The sequence below is a fragment of the Pan paniscus genome, chromosome 5 (genome assembly GCF_029289425.2).
Source record: "Pan paniscus chromosome 5, NHGRI_mPanPan1-v2.0_pri, whole genome shotgun sequence".
NCBI classification, from domain to species: domain Eukaryota; kingdom Metazoa; phylum Chordata; class Mammalia; order Primates; family Hominidae; genus Pan; species Pan paniscus.
Window position 1 is genome coordinate 64,330,434 of NC_073254.2, and position 22,605 is coordinate 64,353,038.

General features: G+C 36.0%; 1 protein-coding gene across 1 annotated transcript in view; it reads right to left on the minus strand.

The window, feature by feature from the left end:
• Positions 1-22,605, minus strand: part of CRISP1 (cysteine rich secretory protein 1) — a 39,570-nt gene that overhangs the window by 11,211 nt on the left and 5,754 nt on the right. Inside the window, exons 2-6 of the mRNA XM_003833171.6 lie at positions 22,037-22,168; positions 12,943-13,010; positions 7,613-7,741; positions 3,813-3,903; positions 2,117-2,265 (exon numbers count right to left, since the gene is read on the minus strand). Coding sequence (XP_003833219.1) covers positions 2,117-2,265; positions 3,813-3,903; positions 7,613-7,741; positions 12,943-13,008 — 435 coding nt within the window. The 5' untranslated portion in view covers positions 13,009-13,010; positions 22,037-22,168. The remainder of the gene's footprint in view (positions 1-2,116; positions 2,266-3,812; positions 3,904-7,612; positions 7,742-12,942; positions 13,011-22,036; positions 22,169-22,605) is intronic.

The window sequence follows — 22,605 nt, forward strand, 5'->3', positions numbered from 1 at the left end:
ATTCTCAGTAAACTATCGCAAGAACAAAAAACCAAACACCGCGTATTCTCACTCATAGGTGGGAATTGAACAATGAGATCACATGGACACAGGAAGGGGAATATCACACTCTGGGGACTGTGGTGGGGAGGGGGAAGAGGGGAGGGATAGCATTGGGAGATATACCTAATGCTAGATGACGAGTTAGTGGGTGCAGCGCACCAGCATGGCGCATGTATACATATGTAACTAACCTGCACAGTGTGCACATGTACCCTAAAACTTAAAGTATAAAAAAAAAAAAAAAAGATCTAAAAAAAAAAAAAAAAAAAAAGAAATTTCTTTTGCCTGGTTTTGGATTTGCCTGGGACCCATTGCTGCTTCCTTTTCTATTTCTATCTTTCGAAATGAGAATGTCTATCCTATGCCTGTCTTTCTGTTGTACTATGGAAGCATATAACATTTTTTGTTTCATAGGTTCACTCCTGGAGAGAAATTTTACCTCTGGATGAATCACATCTTGAATCTCATGCATTTAGATAATATTTAGGTAAGACTTTGGGCCTTAGACTTTAGAGTTGATGCTGGAATAAATTAAGAATTTGAGGGCTCTTGGGATGGAACGAATCTATTTTGCGTGTGAGGAAAAAATAAATTTGTTGGGGAGGGGCAATGGTACAATGTTATGAGCTGAATTGGTCCCCCAAAATTCATATTCTGTACCCCTAACTTCCATCCAGTGTAGCTGTATCTGAAAATAGAGTTTCTAAGGAAATAATTAAGATTAAATAAAGTCATATGACTTGGGCCCTGTTCCAGTAGGATTTGTGTCCTTATATGAACAGATGCTAGATAGCTTGCTCTTATGGTCTCTCTTGTCTCTGTCTCTATCCTTGACTCTCTCTGGCTCCTCTTTTGCACTGGGGAGAAGCCATGTTAGGACATTGTGAGAAGGTGTCAGGCAGAAAGCTTTCACTAGAAACTATGCTCTATTAAGATCATAGACTTCTAGGATCCAGAATGTGGGAAAATAAATTTCTGTTGTTTAATCCACCCAGCTGTGGTGTTTTGTTATAGCATCCTGAGCAGACTAATAGAGCAAAGATGTGAAGAAATTGCAAATTTTGTAAATTGCTGGTGGGAATGTAAAATGGTGCAGCTGCAACAGAAAATATAATAGTACTCCAGTTTTTCAAATAATAAACACAGTATTCACATATGATCCAGTAATTCCTCTCCTTGGCATATGCCCCAAACAATTGAAAGCAAGCACTCAAACAGATATTTTCACACCAATATTTAAGGCAGTATTATTCACAATAGCCAAAAAAAAAAAAAAAAAAAATGGAAACAACTCAAATGCCCATCAGAACAGACAAGCAAAAGGTGATATACACATGCAGTGAAATAGCATTTAGCCTTAAAAAAAAGAATACAATTCTGACACATGCTACAACATGGATGAACATGGATTTAATATATCATGCTGAGTGAAATAAAGCAGACACAAAAGGACAAATATTGTATGTTTCCAAATTTATGAGGTACTTTGAGTAGTGAAATTCACAGAGACAGAAAGTAGAGTGGTAGTTGCCAGAGGTCTGGGGAAGTAGGGAGAGGAATGGAAGGTATTGTTTAATGAGTACAGAGTTTCGGTTTGGGAAAATGAAAATATTCTGGCGATGGCGTTGCACAACGATTTGAGTGAACTTATTGCCACTGAACATTCATGCCACGTTAATGCTGAACATGAAACCAGTTAAAATGGTAATTTTTTAAATGTATATTTTACCACAATAAAACTAAAGTTAGAAATCAGGGGTTTCTCTGTATTGTAAGGTACCATTATTTTCACTTTTACAAATACTACCAATATCAAATGAGATTGATGTCTTATGATTTTGTGAGTTCCTGAAAAATCTAGTGAGTAAAGAAGGATACTAAGAGGTTAGGCATCTTCTCTAAGTCGTATTTTGAACAGAACACTTCCTTCTATTTCAAATTATAAGAGGAACTCAGCAAATTGAGTAAAGATTGCCATAAGAAGGTAGAATGATTTTCAGTTGTTTCTTACTTACGTTTCCACACACATGCTTATCTCTTAAACAATATGTGTGTTTGCCAGCACACAGGTTACCTGAGTGTAGTGGTCAGTAGTTATGTCATCATCCGTTGTTGTCCATTCTCCATGTTTGAAACTTGTAGACTCACTGTACCAGACTCCAATTACACTTGACCATGATACAGGATAAGATGTCATATGCATATTTTCTCCACAAAAGGTATCTGAAATGAGAAAACGGGCTGGGTCATACTCTGAACAAATGGGAAATAGTATACAAGGAGACTTTCCTCATTTTTATTTTATGAATGGTTCACTGATCATCTTGACAACATCTTCTGAGAGGGAGTAAAATAAGTTGTATCCCCGCTGAAAATCTTTCTCATTGATGAATGAGCATGTGGTACTCAAGTTTGGTGAAACGTTGATAGTAGGTGATGAACAAGTTTTGAAATCAAATCATCAACATTTCAGTCTCTGCTGCTTCCAAGCTGCTTTAGATAGGTGAAACCAAATCAGAGAAGCCTAAGAGTGCTAACAGGGTCTATGGCTTAAAGGAAGCTACACACAGGTGTTCATAATACAAAGATGTTGAATAAACAGTTGTTTATTTAGCCATTCATGTATGGTGTGGGCTTTTGGTTGAACATGGTATTCAGGAGTATCTGTCTTTTCTTAAGGCAGGCAGGAACCACTTTGCTAATTCACTGCTAAAAAGCATTGGACTAAGATTCCAAATAATCTGTAGATATAAATGTGAATTAGCATTTTTAAAACATGTTAATTAAAAAGAGATTCTCATGTTAAAATATAATGTTTATTCCTGAGTGAAGGTGATATAGTTTGGATGTCCCCTCCAAATCTCATGTTGAGATGTAATCCCCGTGTTGAAGGTGGGGCCTGACCAGAGATGTTTACCTCACGGTAGTGGATTCCTCAAAGAACTTGGTGCTGTCTTCATAATGGTGAGTGAGTTCTCATGAGATCTGGTTGTTTAAAAGTGTGTGGCACTCCCCAACTCTCTCTCTCTTGCTCCCTCTCTCACCATGTGAGACACTTGCTCCCCCTTCACCTTCTGCCATGATTGTAAGCTTCCTAAGGTCTCACCAAAAGCCAAGTAGATGTGGGTGCCATGCTTCCTGTACAGCCCGCAGAGTCATAAGCTAATGAAATCTCTTCTTAATAAATTACCAAGGCTCAGGTATTTCTTTATAGCAACACAAAAACAGCGTAACACAGAAGCAATAATGTTTTTTTTTTATTATTTCCTGGAAACTAGCAGTAAGTTACCTAATTTATATGCTTCAAGATGGGCTCATTTTTGAGCACCTAAAATTGTCTTATGGGCAGCTGAGCAGGGCTGCATATAACTTATTTCTCAACTGCATTATCGTTCCAAAGCTAAGCAGATCCCCATGGTGCTATTGTTCAGTAGCTATAGTAACTCCACAGAATGGAGACCTAGGTTTCTAGCTGCTCACTCCACTCTTCTGCAATACTGAGATTTTTTATTCATTTTTCCTCATGGTCAGAACTTGGAATCTGAAAACTCCAGAACTTGGAATCTGAAAACTTAAAGATATAAACCTTAAAAATTAATGAGTTAAAACAGTGTAATAGTCCACAATTCACTGCCTTGTATGACCCAGTGCAAATGAGGAAATCTAGATGACTTAATTTACTTTCATCAGGGTACATAACAATCCCTGTTTTACTTTTTTTTTTTTTTTTTTTTTTAGTCCAAAGGCGGGTCATATAGATACACACTTACTTGGAAGTCTCCTCTCAAGGGGGTTGCTCTCTGTCATATCACAATACTTTGAAAAAATTCTGGCATTTTCTGCAGCCTCTTCACTCCAACTCTGTAGTGGAAAGAAAAAAAAAAGCACATGTTCCAATTAATATTTTCATAAGATTCTAATTTATTGTTTCTAATAATCCATGAGATATATCTTCAATTGTATCAACTAGAAATTTAAATAATGAGATTACTATTAAACGTTCTAGTAGAAAGAGAAAGACAACAATTTCAATTTATTATGTTGGCCCTTGAATTCACAAATTCAAAACTTGGTAATTACATTCAGAGATAGATTCTCTCTCAGATGTAGTAGAGAATTTAAGTAAATGCTTCCAGGGAAACAGACCAGAGTTACTTAGTAATTTATTTGTAGTTTAAACTCAGACATGTTATTTTATCTCTTTGAATCTCAGTTTATCCATCTGGAAACTGTTACCTGTAATTTATGCCCAAAGGTTTGTTCAAATGTGATATTCCAAGGAATACAACTGAGATGTGACAAATCTTCTGTATTGAATAAATGCTGGCTGTGATTAGAAGCAAGTATAGAGTCATATTTCCATCTAAAATTATGAATAACAAAAATAAAAGCTAACTCCACATGCCAGAATCTGTCACCAATTCTGTGTGTATCTTCTCTCACTTTAACCTCATGGCAACTCTACATAAAAAATAATATTATATCCATTTGAAAATAAGGGAAATAAGGCACAGAGATGTTAAGTAACTTTTCGGGGTCACACTATAAATAACTGACAAAATAAGAATTTGAATCCACTTAGGATGGCTTCAGAGTATGTGTTCTTGACTCTCAGTGTGCATTAACTGTGCTGAGTTGAAGCATTTGGTCAGGTATGACTAAGTAACAGCTGTTTTCCCAATGCAGAAAGGGAGAAATTCTGCATCTGTAAATATGACACTCTGTGATAAATGATCTCCCTAACATTCTCCTATCATTGTGGTGTATATGAAACTGCCCAACTTTTACAAAGAACTGAGCCTATGAACATTTGTCTTATCTGAGTTCCTTTGTCAGGAAACCCACCATCGGGCCCCGCAGGTGGTAGTAGGGAACTGAGGCTTTCCTGATCACCACACCTGGTCAAGGAGACACAGCTGCTGCCTGTTGACAAAATCCTCTTCCTTGTCCCTCCTGTTTTCTGTCCCTCCTATATAAACTTTTAACTTTGGTTGATTAGGGAGAGGGAGGGATTTGACAGTCAGGCTGACATCACCCTCAACAAAGCCTTTCTTCCCAGGCAATGGGCAATACTCATTTTTGTGCTGCAAGCAACTAGACCTTGGCTGAAACCCTGGTGTTCAGCAGCATATACATCCATTTAAAAGAATACCCTTATATGTGCATATAACAGATTGCCAACAGAAGTCATAGAGTTTGTTTTTACTATAAGTTTTTATGTAAATCATTCAGCTACTGTTTAGACTGTTTGGAGGACACTCATTTTCAGTGTCGTCCTGAGCATGTAGTTTAATTATTATATGTATTTGCTGCCATCTTGTGGTCAATGTTTAGAATTACCCTTGGGGTTGATGAATTTACCAAACCGTGAGATGAATTAAATAACTCATTAGCCTAGCACTGGGTAAAACCATGGTTTTGTAGGTTTCGAAAGTTTCAAACAAACAAAAAAATTATTTTAGTCATGGCTATGTCTAACTGATAAGCAGAGATGACACAACACATCTACCAGTGTATAGCCTCTCTGGGCTGGGGGAATACCATGGCATTCACTACTAAGAACAAAAAACCAAACACCGCATATTCTCACTCATAGGTGGGAATTGAACAATGAGAACACATGGACACAGGAAGGGGAACATCACACTCTGGGGACAGTTGTGGGGTGGGGGGAGGGGGAGGGATAGCATTAGAAGATACACCTAATGCTAAATGACGAGTTAATGGGTGCAGCACACCAGCACGGCACATGTATACATATGTAACTAACCTGCACATTGTGCACATGTACCCTAAAACTTAAAGTATAATAATAATAAAATAAAATAAAAAAAAGAAAACTTACCGGAACTGGAACTTATCTGGTTAAAATATAGCAGGATGTTTGCACTTTGAAGATGATGTATAGGACATTACCTCTGATTAATGTTGGTGAGATACTCCTATTTTGCGACATATTCAAAATTAAAATTAAAGTTTGTATTTATGATCGTACCAAAGCTCTGAATTCCAGCTTTAACAAATGACTCTACTTAGGTTCTAATATTGTGTTCAGAAACTTTTTTTTTTTTTTAAAGAAAATCTCTGCCTGGTAATTGTGGTTAACTCTTCAGTCCTATTGTTCCTTAAATTTGCTGTTGCTACTTCTAATCCTACACATGTCCTATGCATTGTTTGTGGAGCAGCTGAACTCTCATATTTCCTTTGAAATATTTCTCAGTTTTACTGGTACACTTACTTTTATCGTCTTGTTGATGTTTCATACCTTTTTACGTTAGTGCTTGAATATATGTATTCTTGTATTATTTCCAGTGTTTTTTCTGTATTTGCCTTTCATCTCCAATCTCAAATCAGAGGCTATATTTTTTACTTTTCTTTACCTCTGTTTGTACCTCCTAGGTAAACTTATTTGCTCATCTGGCAACCAAGGAATTTGGACTCTACTTCTCCAGCTCCTCGGATCTGGCCCACTTGCATTTTAATCTGTGCCCCAGTCCTTAAGATTTTGAATAAGCTACTCAATTTTCCTTAGGTTCAGTGTCATAATATGTAAAATGAAGACAATTTTATTGGGAGAAGGAAGTGAGTTAATGTAACAAGGTATTAGAAAAATGCCTGTAAATAATAAACACATGTATGTTGGCTACAACACCATGCAGGAATGCCTATGAAAGCTATTGATTTTTATTTTTAGTTCAAATACCCCTTTGGATTTTAAAGTGATTAAGAGATAAATCTCAAAATCATTTATCTATTTCCTTGTTTCATCCTCTTCATCATTTGCAAGAGAAAGGTTCTCCTTAGAATCACCCTCCAGAGCCTGCACTATTTCTAACCCTTGTTGCTATAGGCTGGTCCAGGGTTCAAGGAAGCAGGCTGAGGGTGCTCATGAAACTGAGTGATACTGCTGGATAACAAATGTGAGGGTAATCACCTAAACACCTGAGACTTCCCTAAATTTGTCTTGTAGCAGAGCATAGCAGGTTTATAATGAAAGAATTTCTCTTCCTATTTATGGGATGCAATGAAACTGGGGGATAAATTTGCCAATGTTTATTTACCTGGCCACATCAACTAACTAGATATCTGGATATTTTAATTCTAGGAAGAGTGTCTTAGCCTCTGGACTACTGCCCAATGAAGACAGCTATGAAATGCATGGATAACTTGTTAATCAATATTTGTCGTGTGTACTGGCAGCATCAGCATCAGCTGGGAGCTTGTGGTGGTCTCCAGGTCAGACCTCATGAATCAGGATATCAGAGAGTGAGACCCAGGAAAGTGTGCTTTACTAAGTTCTTCAGGTGATTCTTGAGTACTTTAAAGGTTGAGAAGCACTGTCTTAGGATGTGGAGGAATGAAGCTAGACTGGCTGAGCTCTGTCATTGACTAACCATATAATCATCAGAAAGTTACTTACCTTCTCTGGACCTTTGTTTCTTCTGCTATGTAAAAGATTTGTTGTGAAGATAAAGCTTTTAGCACTTTGAAAGTGCATAGAACTTAATAAAACTCAGTAAACACCATTACTATTATTGCAATCATGATTGTTGCTATTTTTTGATCTTACCATCTTCAGCATGTTGCTGGCTGGTGGAACTACTCTTCTCCTGAGGGCATTGTGTATATTAACGATCTCTTCTTGTACATTTGGCAAGTCGGTGACGAGCTTATTAAATTGGTCTCTAGCTGATTTCTTCTGTTACCAGAAAAATATTAATTAGTGTTACTTCTTTTAAGTGGAATTTGTCACATATATTTTGCAGACCTATAGGTAATGCAAATTTATAGTTTATATTAAACAGTGATTTATAGCATTTTTGAATTTATAATGTCTCATTATATTGGATTCCATTTCTCCAGTACTAATTTTGAGGATTTCTCAACGTCAGGCTGACATTACATTAGTCTTCAGAATAATGCACTTGTTATCCTGTTATTAGGGTTTTTCCAGGTTCATACTTTGGACCATGTTGAAGCACTTTTTATTGGGCAATAATATCCACAAAGGGAGATATCTTAAAATCACACCTGTTACTTACTTCTCTGGCTTATTCTCCACACCTCCCACCCTGCAACAATTGTACTCTCTGCTTCCCAAATAAACTACTTCCACTTGAACCCTTGTCTAGAGGTGTGTGTCTGGGAGAACCCAAACTAAGAGATTCATTATTGAGGACAAAGTTGCAAGTGTTATTAACACAAATTCTGTGTCTTCTTCCTGTTCATATGAGAAAACATCAGTGCTCTCAAGTGTATGTGTGAGAGAGTATAACATAGAATTCAAATTCAGCCTATAATCTTGAATTTGTGACTGTTCTTTTCATTTATTTATTTTTTATTCTGAAACTCACTAAGAAGAAGAATACATGACCAAAGTATTTAGGTTAGCATTAATCGCTATAAAGAGAATCTTTGTGTGTGTGTGTGTGTGTGTGTGTGTGTGTGTGTGATATCACATGTACTTCATACCTTTTTTAAAAAATGTGGCAGAACTAATGTACTATAATGTGAGGGGTGTCTGTTGCTTCCTTAACTACCACATGACCATCAGCACAATTTATGAATGAATACGATCTAGCATCATAACTTACACAATATATACAAGTATTCACTGTCATTTATATCAACAGTTTAGGGTATGGGGAGAAAACTTAAATATGGAATTCAGAAGACTCCTGTAGAGACTGTCTCTGTGGACATACTCACATGATGTCACTTTTTTCTCACATTGCAAGTCATGCTGATTTGGACTAGAGGAGAGGCTGCGGACCCACATGATTCCACATACTATTTCCAGATTACAACTCTCCTTGCTCCTCTGAAAACCTCTGCTGCAGGGAAACTCATGACATTTTCCTCTCACACCTCATTCCTGAACATTTATTTAACATCCTATCATGGATTCTTTTCTTACTTCCTCTCATTCCTGGAAATTGGGTTTCCTGAAATGAATTCATCTTTTCCACCCAGATTTCTGAAGTCAACTCAAAGGACTTCAACATCCACATGGATGAATCCAACCCTTTGATGTCTCAGGCCCTCAAAATCTTCCTCCTTTAGACTTCTCCTTCAGTCCTCTTTATCCTCACTTTAATGGTCACCTACTATATCTCATGATCATCCCAAAACACCATAGCTCCCAAATCACCTGGTCAAGCATTTCCCTGCCTGATTGGAATTTCCTGTTCTTCCAAGTTGCCACGATCAGCCATTCTGGCTGTTCTTCAATATAATCGAGCCTTCTAACTCATTCTTCATTTTCTCTACTAGCCCTCTCTTGTCTTTCCTTTCATCTCTATCTGTGTTCTCTAATTTCACAACTCTCCTTTTGCAATATTGAATCTTTTGTCTGCACACCATCATCTAGAAATGCCTACCTAAGACATCCCAACTTTGGATGAGACTGACAATTCTCTTGCCTGTTCTATCAGCTGAGCATTGCCAGAAAAATGTCTCACAAAACAAAACAACACATATCTGCATGACCCCAAATCAGTAAGATTGACCTCAAATAGTTCCTTAATTCTGCTAATCAATTCTAATGAATTGTTTGATTAACTCACTCTGTCACTCTCCACATTATTGTAGAACTTTTGCAATCTCCCCTATTCACAACTACCTTCTCTCAACAGAATGTGAAATATCCTTCTTCCCTCAGTAAAGAGAAGCCATCAGAGGGCAGCTGCTTCAACTGTCTCACCCAGTCTGTCAATCTACCTGTATCTGTCCCCTTTCTTTCCTCCTCTTCTGTGGTACAAGTGAATGGGTCATTCTTTCTAATCTTTCTAAGGCTCAATTCTCCAACAGTGTTATTTAGTCCATTCTCTTCTACCGTTCCCCCAAATCTTACATTATTTACTTTTCATTTTGTTTGCTGTCAGCCACTCTTTCTTTTTGGCCCTTCCCAGCAGTGTTTATTTATGATTATGCAGCTTATATCTCTTTTTTTGAGAAGAAGTCTCACTCTGCTGCCAGGCTGGAGTGCAGTAGCACGATCTTGGCTCACTGCAGCCTCTACTTCGCAGGCTCAAGCGATTCTCCTGCCTCAGCCCCCCAGTAGCTAGGATTACAGGTGTGCACCACCATGACTGGCTACATGCTGCTTATTTCTTAAAACAGATAAACAAGCAACCATCTCTTCATTTACGTCACTTTCCCATTCAACTATTGTTCTCTGTCTCTACTCTCTTTCCCTATCAATATTCTGGAAAATATTGCCAACTCTGGCTGTCTACAGTTGCCCAAGTAATAGAGCCTCGCATTTACCTCCCTCCATTTTTTTCAATAATATATTCTCTATTCTAGGTGATCCACCTGCCCTGCTGCTTAGGCATTAGGCAATGTCTGGAGAAATTTGAGGTTGTCATGATGGGCATGATAGGGGGAGAGTGCTCCTGCCATTTTGTGAATAGAGGGCAAGGATGCTGCTGCTAAATTCCTGCTAGGCCCAGGACAGCCCTCACCACAACAAATAATTATCCCATACAAAATGGCAATAAGGTTGAAGTTGGGAAACCCTACATTAAAAATACTCCTATTAAAATCTGTGACAAGCTCAATTTGCATATGCAATATTGTTTTAATGACTTTATTCTACTTGGTTTATTGGCAGCTGACTCCTTTGACTAAACTTTCAGTGTAGAAATACTCTTTCTTTTGGTGTAAGGAACAAACACTCTCTTTATTTTTCTCTTTCCTTTCTTTGCTTCTTTCACCTGGACTGATTGTGGCTACTGTCTAGCTTTGAGCTGGCCTCCCAGAATCCACTAATGCTTTACTATGTCTCTAATCTCTCTCCCACTCCTTGATCCATTCTTTCATAATGAATTCTCCAGTCATCATTTGGAGTAAAAATTTTAAAACACAGACACAATGGATTCACTTTACTGTTAGAAGTCTTCAACAGTTTACCATTCATAAAAAGAGGAACTAAAATCTTTAACAAGGCCTTTGAATACTCTGTTTATTCTCAGCCTCTATTTAGGATATGTGCCCTTATCTCTGATTTTTTTTTTTTTTTTTTTTTGGTTATCTGAATGTGCCAGTTTCCTTCCTGCCATAGAATATTTGCCCATGCCTGTACCTTTGATAGTACACCTTGTTAACTTGCAAAGCCAACTTATTCTTCAGATTGCAGGTATACCGTGTGCTCAAATAAGTCTCTAATTAACTCAGAGACGATTCAGCCTGCCTGTTACCTGATCACAACTCTCTATAGTTTTCCTTAAAAAAACTTTTTGTGTGACATCTACCAGATTGTCATGGAAAACTACCTATATAAAAAGTAAAAACAATTTCTGTTAAATTAGACACCTAATATCCCAAAAAACACTGCCACTGGTGGAAGTTTAAAATACGATTCAGGTCTGGTGGTTAGTCTATTTGCTTTCTACCTGGAGTCTGAAAAAAGAAAGCATAATACTACTTTTGTTGGCAAATTGGAACACATTATTTATTTTAACTCGGACTCATGTTTAAAGTTTATGTAATAAATTTGTGTTGGGGGCTAAATTTATCTTCTTGTTTAAATTTAAAATTCTTAAGCCTTTATTTTATGACCAAACTATCTATAAAATTATGAAAATATTCTAATAATTCTCTGTTATAGAGCATAAACCTATTGTTTTATCAATGCCTTCTACTTTTTCTTTTGTATTCTTGGTCAAAAGCGGATTGGGTATGGTTTCCCTTGGACGGGTAGGGTTCTACTTATCTGCTCCTTGCTCTGGACTTTTAACTAGTGACACTAATTTCTTCTTTCACATGACAATCTGGGCCAGGCTGTTTCCCAGAACTTGGCCTAAGTGGTCTAAACAGCCTAGTACTAGGTCTTGATGGCAAATATAGGTTTCTGACTGTTTGCCGTTTTCCCATTCCTCTGAAATGGTGGCTATACTTCAGGTTAGCTTTTTCCTTATTATGAAGCATGAAGGTCACCCTTCCTCACTGGGGAAGTAAAATGGTCAGAGAATCAGAGGGAAGGAAGAAGTCTTATTCAGGACTCTAATTCAGGACGCTAATTCCAGCTTACTGGAGGATTACTGGGCATTAAACAGGAGCTCCACCTAGTCTCTCTCTGGGGAAGAAGAGTGAGTAATAGGAACCAAATACCAAACCAACACCCTAATAGCCTAATGCATATGGATTTTCTTTCCACAAAAAAACTAAGTGCCTTTTATTTCTTACTTCTCTACCTGGCCTATGAAAATGTAAAAACCACTCATTTTCTATACCAAAGTTATTTACTTCAGTTTGTCACAAAATTTTGGGTAAATTAAAATATATATTATTTTCTTTATATCATTGAAGTTATTTAAAGGTGAATATTATTGGCTGATCATAAAATATTATATCATTGAGTGTTCTACTTCTGTTTTGTGACTGTTAAAGTTATTGTTTTTAATTATTAGTGAGATTATTGTTTTTAATTATTAGTGAGATTAAGGTAGCCAATGGAATTCAAACTGCTAATCAGCTCCTCACGTCGCTCTTTGTGCTGTTGGCACCTTTCCATTTTATATTTAATTTTGATGCTTTAAATTCTTGTTATAGTAAAAAATTATATAGGTAATCTGCATTCTCAGTTTTTTTCCTGTGTTATTCAGAGAGGCCACAATGAAATAGATATGGACCCACAGAGCTAACTGATTAAGTATAATTTCAGGGCCTGCTAGTCCTCAGATATTGGCCATATTACTCAACTTTACTATTCTTTGGTTCTCTCCTTTATAAAATGGTATTAAGATGAGTACTTGCCTAACAGGGCTATTGTGAGAACAAAGTGAGTAATGGATGCAGTGGCCTCACAACAGTGCCTCTAACATGGTGAATTGTATTAAAGTGTTAGCTCTTATCTTTATTTAGAAAGTAATTATGAAACATCCAACCCTCACATACTTTCATGGACAACATAGGCAGTAAGCAAGCAGCAGCAACCAAAAACAATAGGCGTTTAATTTCCATCCCTGAAAGAAAAATAACACAATTTTAGATTATTCTCAATTCATGGGATAACATCTTGTAATAAACTTTATTTAAACCACTTTTACATGTGTTTGCATTTTTTTTTCTAAAAGAAACCTTTAGGATCCAAACAAGGTTTAATGTGTTAGTCATTGGGACCCAGATAGAAAGGCAGGACTGTTGTTTGAAGGATAGTAGAATCTCAAAAATATAAATTGTTTTAATCCCTGGACCTTTGAATATGTCATATTGTATGACACAAGGGAATTAAGGTAGCAGATGGAATTCAAACTGCTAATCAGCTAACATTAAAGTAGGGAGATTATCCTGGAATACCTAGGTGGACCCAACGTAATCACAAGAGTATTTAATGTTGAAGAGGAAGTCAAAAGAGTCAATGTCAGTGATGAGCATGAGACAGACTTGACCAGTCATGCTGAATTTGAAGACAGAGGAAGATACTCCAAGCTAAGGAATATGGATAGCCTCTGGAAGTAGGAAAAGGTAAGGAAACAGATTCTCCCCATAGTTTCCCTGTTGACATTCTGATTTTAGCCTAGGAAGACCTATTTGAATTTCTGACCTCCAGAACAGTAGGATAATAAACCTGTATTTATTTTAGAACATTCAATTTATGATAACTTGTTATAGTAGCAAGAGGAAACTAATATAAGAACACAGAAAGATTCTATTTAAACTCTCCGTCAGCTACAAAGAAGAGGAGTAACTTGCTACTACTAATTTATGTAAGTGACTTGGCGATATTCCATAATATCTGATCACCTTGCTAAGCATGGTTGTCATTACAAGTCAGACAAATCAGAGCTAATGTACCTTCTCTTTTATTTTTAGTTAATATAGCTAGCTAACTCTAGGATATTAATAAGTATAGATTATTGAATTTGGTTGGCACCTTCTTTTCACCATCTGCCAAGTTTATTTCTGAATTAATCCTGCTGTGTGAGAAGCAAAAAAGGCTAACAGTTTGGTTCTCATTTTACAAAAGCAAGCACTTTTAAAGAGCAAGTTAACAAATTTGTGCAGAATAATACAGGGCAGACGATTAATCGTGCTTTTTCACCCAATGATGTAGTTTACCATTGCTCTCACGCTTCCCCTGCTGACTGCCAGACATGCTCAATATGAGAAGAACTCTCTAAATCAATTCTTTCAGAGAACATACACATGTAAACAATCTCACCTTTATCACTCTTTTTCATCTATTTCCTTTCCTTTCTTTCTCCCTCCAAATGTTCACATAGCCTCACATTTCAAGATTTATCGTAATATGGTGACACAGATGATGAAATGTCCCTTTCTCTTTCTAATGCTCAAAAAATCTAGTAAAGCAGATAATATTAACCCTGAGGTAACTGAAACAAAAAAAGTAAATAAAAGGGAGATTCTGAGGGGAGGGGCTTCAAGAAAGATAGCTGACTACGCATCTGGCACTTGCCTTCTCCACCAAGAAGAACCAAAATAAGGAGTAGATAATTAAACTTCAAATAGACCATCTAGTATTCAACAGATAAGTGACATGAAACACCTAAAGCAAAAAAGGAGAGAAAAACAAGGCAGTTTGCTCAGTTGGGACTGACTGGGAGCCTGGAAAGGCTCCTTAACACATGGAAAGGGTAAGTGAGTGACCCCTACTGATGCACATTTTCATCATGGACTTCTGCTTCCTAGCCATTGGGATGCTTCTAGACTCTCACAGACCCCTCGAGGCTACCAAAGAGTTGCCTGGAGACTGCCCAAAGGCACAGTTCCAGAGGAGAGTTCACGGTGGGTCGCACGGGTTTCACACACCCTTGAGTGCTAGGCAGCTACAGAAGGGTCCTTTATTGAGAGCCTATTCCCAACCAGGCTGCATCCTGCACAGGGCCCCAGCAGTCCTTGCATATCCACATCTCTGGAGCCACATTGACATTTCCCACCTGAAGTGTCTGCTGCACCTAGCTGCTGCTGCCAGAGATGATATATTTAACAAGTGCTGAAAGAAAAAAAAAAAAAAGAAACATCCACCTATGGATACTATAACCAAGAAAGTTATTCTTCATAAATGAAAGATTAAAAAAAAGTTTTTTCCAGACAAGCAAAGGCTAAGGGAATTTACTACCATTAGACTGGCCTTACCAGTAATACTTAAAGGAGCCCTACACATGGAAGTGAAAAGATATCTACCATCATGAAAACACACAAAAGTGTTAAACCCACTGGTAGAGCAAACACAAATAAGGAAGAGCAAAAACTCAAATGTTATCACTACATAAAACTACCTAACCACCATGATAAACAATAAGAGAAAAAGGAAACAAAAAATATACAAAACAGCCAGAAATCAACTAACAAAATGACATATCAATAATAACATTGAATGTAAATGGATTAAATTTTCCACTTAAAAAATACAGAGTGGCTGAATGGATTAAAATATGACCCAACTGTATTCTATCTATAAGAAACTCATCTCACCTGTAAAGACAGATATAGACTGAAAGTAAAGGGATATCAAAAGATATTTCATGCAAATGGAAACCAAAACCAAGCAGGAATAGCTATAGTTTATCTTATAGCTATAAGATACAACAGACTTTAAGTTCAAAACAGCAAAAGCAGACAAAGAAGGTCATTATGTAATGAAAAAGGGATCAATTCAGCAAGAGAATGTAACAATTCTAAATGTATGCAACCAACAATGGAGCACCTAGATATATAAAGCAAATATGATTATATCTAAAGGGAGAGATAAACTCCAATGCTATAATAGTGGGGACTTCAACACCCCACTCTCAGCATTAGACAGATCATCTATATAGAAATTAACAAAGAAACATTGGATTTAAATTGGATATTAAACCAAAGGAACCTAACAGACATTTATAGAACATTTTATCCAACAGCTACAAAGTGCACTTTCCTCTCATCAGCACATGAAACATTCTCTAGGATGGACCATATGTTACAAAACAAAACAAGTCTCAACAAATTTTTAAAAATTGAAATGATGTCAAGTATCTTCTTTAACTACAGTGAAATAAAACTAGAAATCAATAACAAGAGGAACTTTGGAAACTGTAAAAAATGTGGAAATTAAACCACTGGGTCAAGGAAGAAATTAAGGAGTAAATCAAACAATTTTTTAAACAAATAAAAATTGAAACACAGCATACCAAAACCTATGGGGATACAGCAAAAGCAGTGTTAAAAGGCAAGTTTATACTGACAAACAACTACCTCAAGCAAAAGAAAGATTTTAAATAAACAATCTAATAATGCATCTCAAGAACTAAATGAAAATAAGGATAAATCAAACCCAAAACTGGCAGAAGAAATCACAAAGTTTAGAGCAGAACTAGACAAAATAGAGACTTTAAAAAATATACAAAGGATAAAAAAAAGTTGATTTTTGAAAATATAAACAAGACCAATAGGCCAAGTAACCAAGATAAAAAAGAGAAGGCCCAAATAAACAAAATCAGAAAAACAAAAGATATTACAATTGTCACTAGAAAAATACAGAAGACCACAAGACAATCATGGATAACTATATACTAACAACTGAAAATTTTAGAGAAAATGAATAAATTCCTGGAGACATACAACCTACCAAGATTGAATCAGAAAGAAATAGAAACCAGAGCTGACCAATAATGAATAATGACACTGAATTGTAATAAAAACTCTACCAATAAGAAAAGTCCAGGATCAGATGATTTCACTGCTGAATTCTACCGAATTTTCAAAGATGAACTAACACCTATTCTTCTCAAACAATTCCAAAAAAATTCAAGGAAAGTTGCCCTAATTCATTCTAAAAGGCTGACATTACTCTGATACCAAAACCAGACAAGGATGCAACAAAGAAGAAATCTATAGGCCAATATCCCTGATGAACATAGATGCAAAGTTCCTTAACAAAATACTAACAAACCAAATCCAACAGCACATGTAAGATATAATGCACCATGATCATTATAGCAGTGGGATTTATAGCAGGGATGCAAGGATGGTTCAACATATGCAAATCAATAAATGTGACATATCACATTAACAAAATAAAGGAAAAGAACCATATGGTAATCTCAACAGACTCCTTAAAAACATTTGATAAAATTTAACATCTCTTCCTGACAAAAAACTCTCAACAAACTAAGAATTGAAAGAACCTAGCTCAGCCAGGCACAGTAACTCATGCCTGTAGTTCCAGCACTTTGGGAGGCCGAGGTGGGCAAATCACTTGAGGTCATGAATTCAAGACCAGCCTGTGCAACGTGGTGAAACCTCGTCTCTACTAAAAATACAAAATATTAGCAAGGCATGGTGGCACGCACCTATAGTCCTAGCTACTCAGGAGGTTGAGGTGGGAGAATCACTTGAACCCAGGAGGCAGAGGTTGCAGTTAGCCAAGATCATGCCATTGTGCTCAAGCCTGGGCAACAGAGCAAGACTCCATCAAAAAAAAAATAACATAACTCAACATAATAAAGGCCATATATGACAAATCCACATCTAACATCACACTAAATGGAGAAAAGCTGAATGTCTTTTCTCTAAGGCCTGAAACAAGACAACATTGCCCTTGTCCAGCACTCTTATTTAACATAGTGCTGGGAAGTTCTAGCCAGAGAAATCACGTGAGAAAAAAAAATAAAAGGCATTCAAATTGGGAAAGAGAAAGGCAAATTGTCACTCTTTGCAGATGATATGATCTTATGTCTAGAAAACCTAAAGACTCCACCAAATTCTTAGATCTGATAAGTAAGTTAAATAACTTTGCAAGATACAAAATCAACATGCAAAAATCAGTAGTGTTTCAAAGAAAATACCTAAAGATAAATTTTACCAAAGAGGTGAAAAATTTCTACAAGGAAAACTGAAAAACTCTTATGAAAGAAATTGAAAAGGACACAAAAATTATGGGCTCTAATTAATTCTAATAGAAGATTTTGAAAATATATAATATTACTGATATTATTAGAAAAATATATATATACACACACAATCTGCATATTTTACATATAGTTTTTTTGTCAAAAGTGTGTGAAAAAATTCATTGTTTCATGATATAAGATATTTGATATAATGCTAAATCTAGGTAAATTAATCCCAGAACTTATTTTCTGTGCAAGTATTAAAAGCATCCAGAAGAAAACTTATTATGATCTCTTGAGAATGATTATGGGATAATCAGTATCACCTGGGATTATGGTTACTTTGCATGTTGGCATATCCAATGAATTCTGGTTGATCAAAGTTTAGGGCAACTATGCTAAGGGAAACTGCTAAGAAGGGACCTTAGATTTTTCAGTCCATGCTTTGGCTTGAGGTCAATGAATAGGTAAAATGTGTACACTCAAATTTACACCTTCTCAGAGAAAAGAAGCTACAAAAAAAAAAAGAAAACAAAACAAAAAAAAACCTGGAGGGTCATTTTTGTTTGCTTGAGGTCTAAAATAGTCACTTGGGGTGACTGAGTCAAAATATGAGGGTAAAAGTTAATAATTCAACATCAGAAGTAAATTAAGCATTTTAGAATGAGGATTGAATACAGGAAATTATGAAGGTATCTCTATTGCCCCAGAATTATAATAGTACAGATTTTGGGCCTTGGGATAATTCCCGGACATATGGGTCAAAATCAGGTAAAGCTGAAGGGATGGAAAACTGCAGGAAATAGAGCATTTGGCAAATAGCAAATCCTGCTGATGTAAGAAAGATGCAGACCTAAAGATTAGAATTGTAGAGTATGGCTCAGAGCTGGAACAGAGGTTGTGAGGGTGAAAATATAAATGGGCCCAGGGTAAAAGACCCTGTAGATCCAGACTGAGATACTAAGCCCTAGTCCAACCTCTGGGACTTATCTTATCCCAATGTTCCAATGGGATAAATTATTCTCTACCACCTGGAAAATTGCAAATCTAGGAACTAAGTAGGCCATTTCAACCAAGGAATTACATAGCTGCTTGAACTTAGGTAAAGGTAGCTCTTCTGAACAGAAGTATTACAGAAGAAGAAGAAGCATTACTTCATTGGCTTTAGCATCAATTCCTTCTTAACACAATTATTTTATACACAAACGGCAATCTTAAGCCAATACTCTTAAAATATTTCCAGATAATAATACCAGCAACTTGATACATTATTTAAATTATTTCTTTACCCTTTAGTTTCAGATTGTGTTTCTTGTTGACAAATTTGTAGATCATAAACAACTAAAAGTTAATATTTTGTGAGAGGAAAGATCAAAGATGAGGGAAAAGACTGAGGACAGCTGGGTACTGCCCTATGGCATGCCCTGGGGAATGTACTCTCATAGATTCAATTGTTAGACCGTGACCTTCTCAGAAAGCACTTACATGAAGAACAGTCCCTTCCTTGCCTTAACCAAAGAATTAACTCTACAAAGAATTAACATGAACTCTACAAGAAATACATCTTCTTTTTAATCTTCCTCACCTCAGTGAATCTGTTATTTGTTTAAAAAAGTTACTGAGGTATAACTTACATATAACACAGCATGCAAGTCTTAAGTGTATAGTTTGATTGATTTACAACTATGTATATGCTAGTGTAACCACTACCAAAAGCAATATATAGATGATTTCCAACACCCAGGAATGTCCCTTGCACCCCTTTCAGTCTGAAGCCCTCAAGAGTAAAACCTATCTTGATATAACTAGGATTAGTTTTATCAGTTTTTAAACTTTGAATAAGTGAAATATCTATTTTTAATGTCTAACCTTTTTCACTACTCATTATTATACTTATGAGATTCATCCACGTTGCATGTGAAGAAGTTTGTATTTGTTAATAACTGCAGAGTATTCCATGGTATACACACAGTATAATTAATTTAATCATTCTATTATTTATAAGAATTTTGATTATTTTCAGTTTGGAACTATTATAAATAAAACTATGAACATTTTCTCTGTACCTCTTTTAGTAAACACTGTTGTTATTCACTGTGTGTGTGTGTGTGTGTGTGTGTGTGTGTGTGTGTGTGTGTGTGTGTATGTGTTTGGATATATACCCCAGAGTGGGATTATTGGGCTGTATGGTATACACATGTTTTCCTTTGGTAGGTATTGTCAAATATTTTTCCAAATGAGTTTTATCAAATCATACTTCCATCAGCTTCATACCCTCACCTATTATTTGTATTCTCAGCTTTTTTCAATTTTATCTATTATGTTTGTGTAATACTATTTCATTGCAGTTTTTAATTTGTATTTGTTTAATAACAAGATATTGAGCTTATTTACATGTGCTTATCAGCCACTTTGATCCCATCTTTTCTGTAATCTCTGTTGAATGTTTTTTCCATGGTTGTAATTAGGTTGGCTCTTTTTCTTATTCGCTTGTATGAATTCTCTACATGTTCTTGATAGGGCAATTGTCAAATGTTTTACAAATACCTTCCCTTAGTCTGTGGCTTACTATTTGAACTATCTTAGTTGTAGCTTTTGTTAAACAAAAGTTTTTAATTCAAATAAATCCAGTTAATTTTTATTTTCTTATGTTAGTGCTTATGCATGTGTTGGCGTGTGTGTGTTCTATTTAAGAAATTTTGGTTATCCAAAAGTAATGAGTCATAAAGGCATTTTCTTCCATAAGATAGATTTAACATTGAAAAAATATTGGAGAACAAAGCTGTAGGATTTACAATACCAAGTATTAAAACTCACTATAATGCTGAAGTCATTAAGACAGAGTACTAGTAACACAAATACAGATAAATGGACCAATGGCATATTATGTAATACAGAAACAAATTCACATACATAGTCACCTGATTTATGACAAAGTCTCAAATGCAATTGAGTGGGGAAAGGATGATCATTTTTATAAAAGAGATGAGGTCAATGGAATATCTAATAGAGAAAAGATAAGGATTCTGATAACTACCTTCCACTAAAAACAAAAATTATTTTCCCTTGAGTTGTAGATTTAAATGTGAGTACCATCTTATTTTTACAAATCTAAATGTGCAAACTATCATATTTGTAAGACATAAATACCAGCTATTTGATGATTATCTGATATTATTTGAAGTGTGCAGTCATATTTCTTCCAAATTCTCTTGTCTAATGATTTTCTCTCATTATAGTCAATTTGATCCATTGCATTATATGTAAAAGGTCTTTGTGAAAAGAAAAGGAAGGTGATTGGTGGTTGCTTTGGTATATATTACTAAAGGTAAGATTTCCATAAGCAGTTTTGGAGAGAATAATTCAGAGAGTACAAAGCATTAATGGGATTGAGATAGAAACTGGAAAGGGAATGAGGGAGCAGGAAGGGCCCAAAGGCAAGTTGTTGAGGAAGGCTGAGGTGGGGCACAAAATTTGTGTAATTTACAAGTCCAAGACCTAGCATGAAGACCCTGGAGACTTGAAGCAAGGGTGGAGACTGGCAGATGGAAAGACTGCAGAAAGAAGTTTGGACAGCTTAAAATCCTGCCCCCTGGGGCCCACCACTGAGTTCTCAATTTCTCCCTCATGCTGTCTGGGTTCTGATAGAGGCTGCCTTATAGCCTTTGTAAAATAAATCTTTTATCGCCATTATCCATTAAATGTCTAGCAACTCCCCAAAACAAAATGTCAAGTTATAAAAGAGACAGAGGACCACTACCTGTTTGACTATGGCCCCTTATTACTGGCTAATTCTTTTGGCAGCATTTTCAATATTTTGTGAAATAAAAGATGCCTACCTTGTCATTTTCAGATCTATATAACCCTATGGTAATTGTCCCTACGTGAAAAAATGTTTCTTCTAAGCCCTCCCCAAGAAGTTCATGAGAATGAATTCAACATGTAATATTACTTTGTATTTGTGTAGTATATCTTAGCTTATAAACCCCTTTATTAAAAGCATGGAGATAACTAACATTTACTTTTAGATAACAATAGCATTAGAATAAAACTTTGCATGTAATCTCACTTAACATTATAACAATGCTTTTGGGTAGTCACTTATGAATCTTATTTTCAAATAAAGAAACTGACAAAGATATTATATAACTTACCCAAGTCCACACAGCCTTTAAATTTGTGTCCTGATAAGAACCCAGCCTTTCTCTAGGTAGTGTATTTGTGCTTTTAAATGACAGTCCACAGGGGAGATTTGTTCAATGAGGCAGTCAGTACAAGGTAAATGCCTATAACAGATCAAGGGATTTACGGTGGACACCAGGCATGAATACATGATAATCAGAACAAATCTAGAGTCTGTGAAGATTACAAATCATGATTGTGGGGACATTTCTAGTTTGCAACCCAGGCAACATCATCAATGGAACTCACCAATTTTAAACTTTTACCCTGGGAACAAACTGCAAAGATTAGTTGTATGATTCAGCAGAGCCACAATCAGATAACAAAGGTCACTGTAAGGGAAAATGACTTGCTGGTCCAGAAACTTCTCAACTTTATTAAATTCATTCAGTAATTATTTATTGAGGTTTTAAGATGATTTATGCTCTCTTCTAGATGCTGAGGATACATAGAATCACCAAACATATAAACTACACAATCTTATGGAGTTTGGTAACTGTTCTATAATGTGTCACATACTTGGAGAGGCTCTGGGAATGAA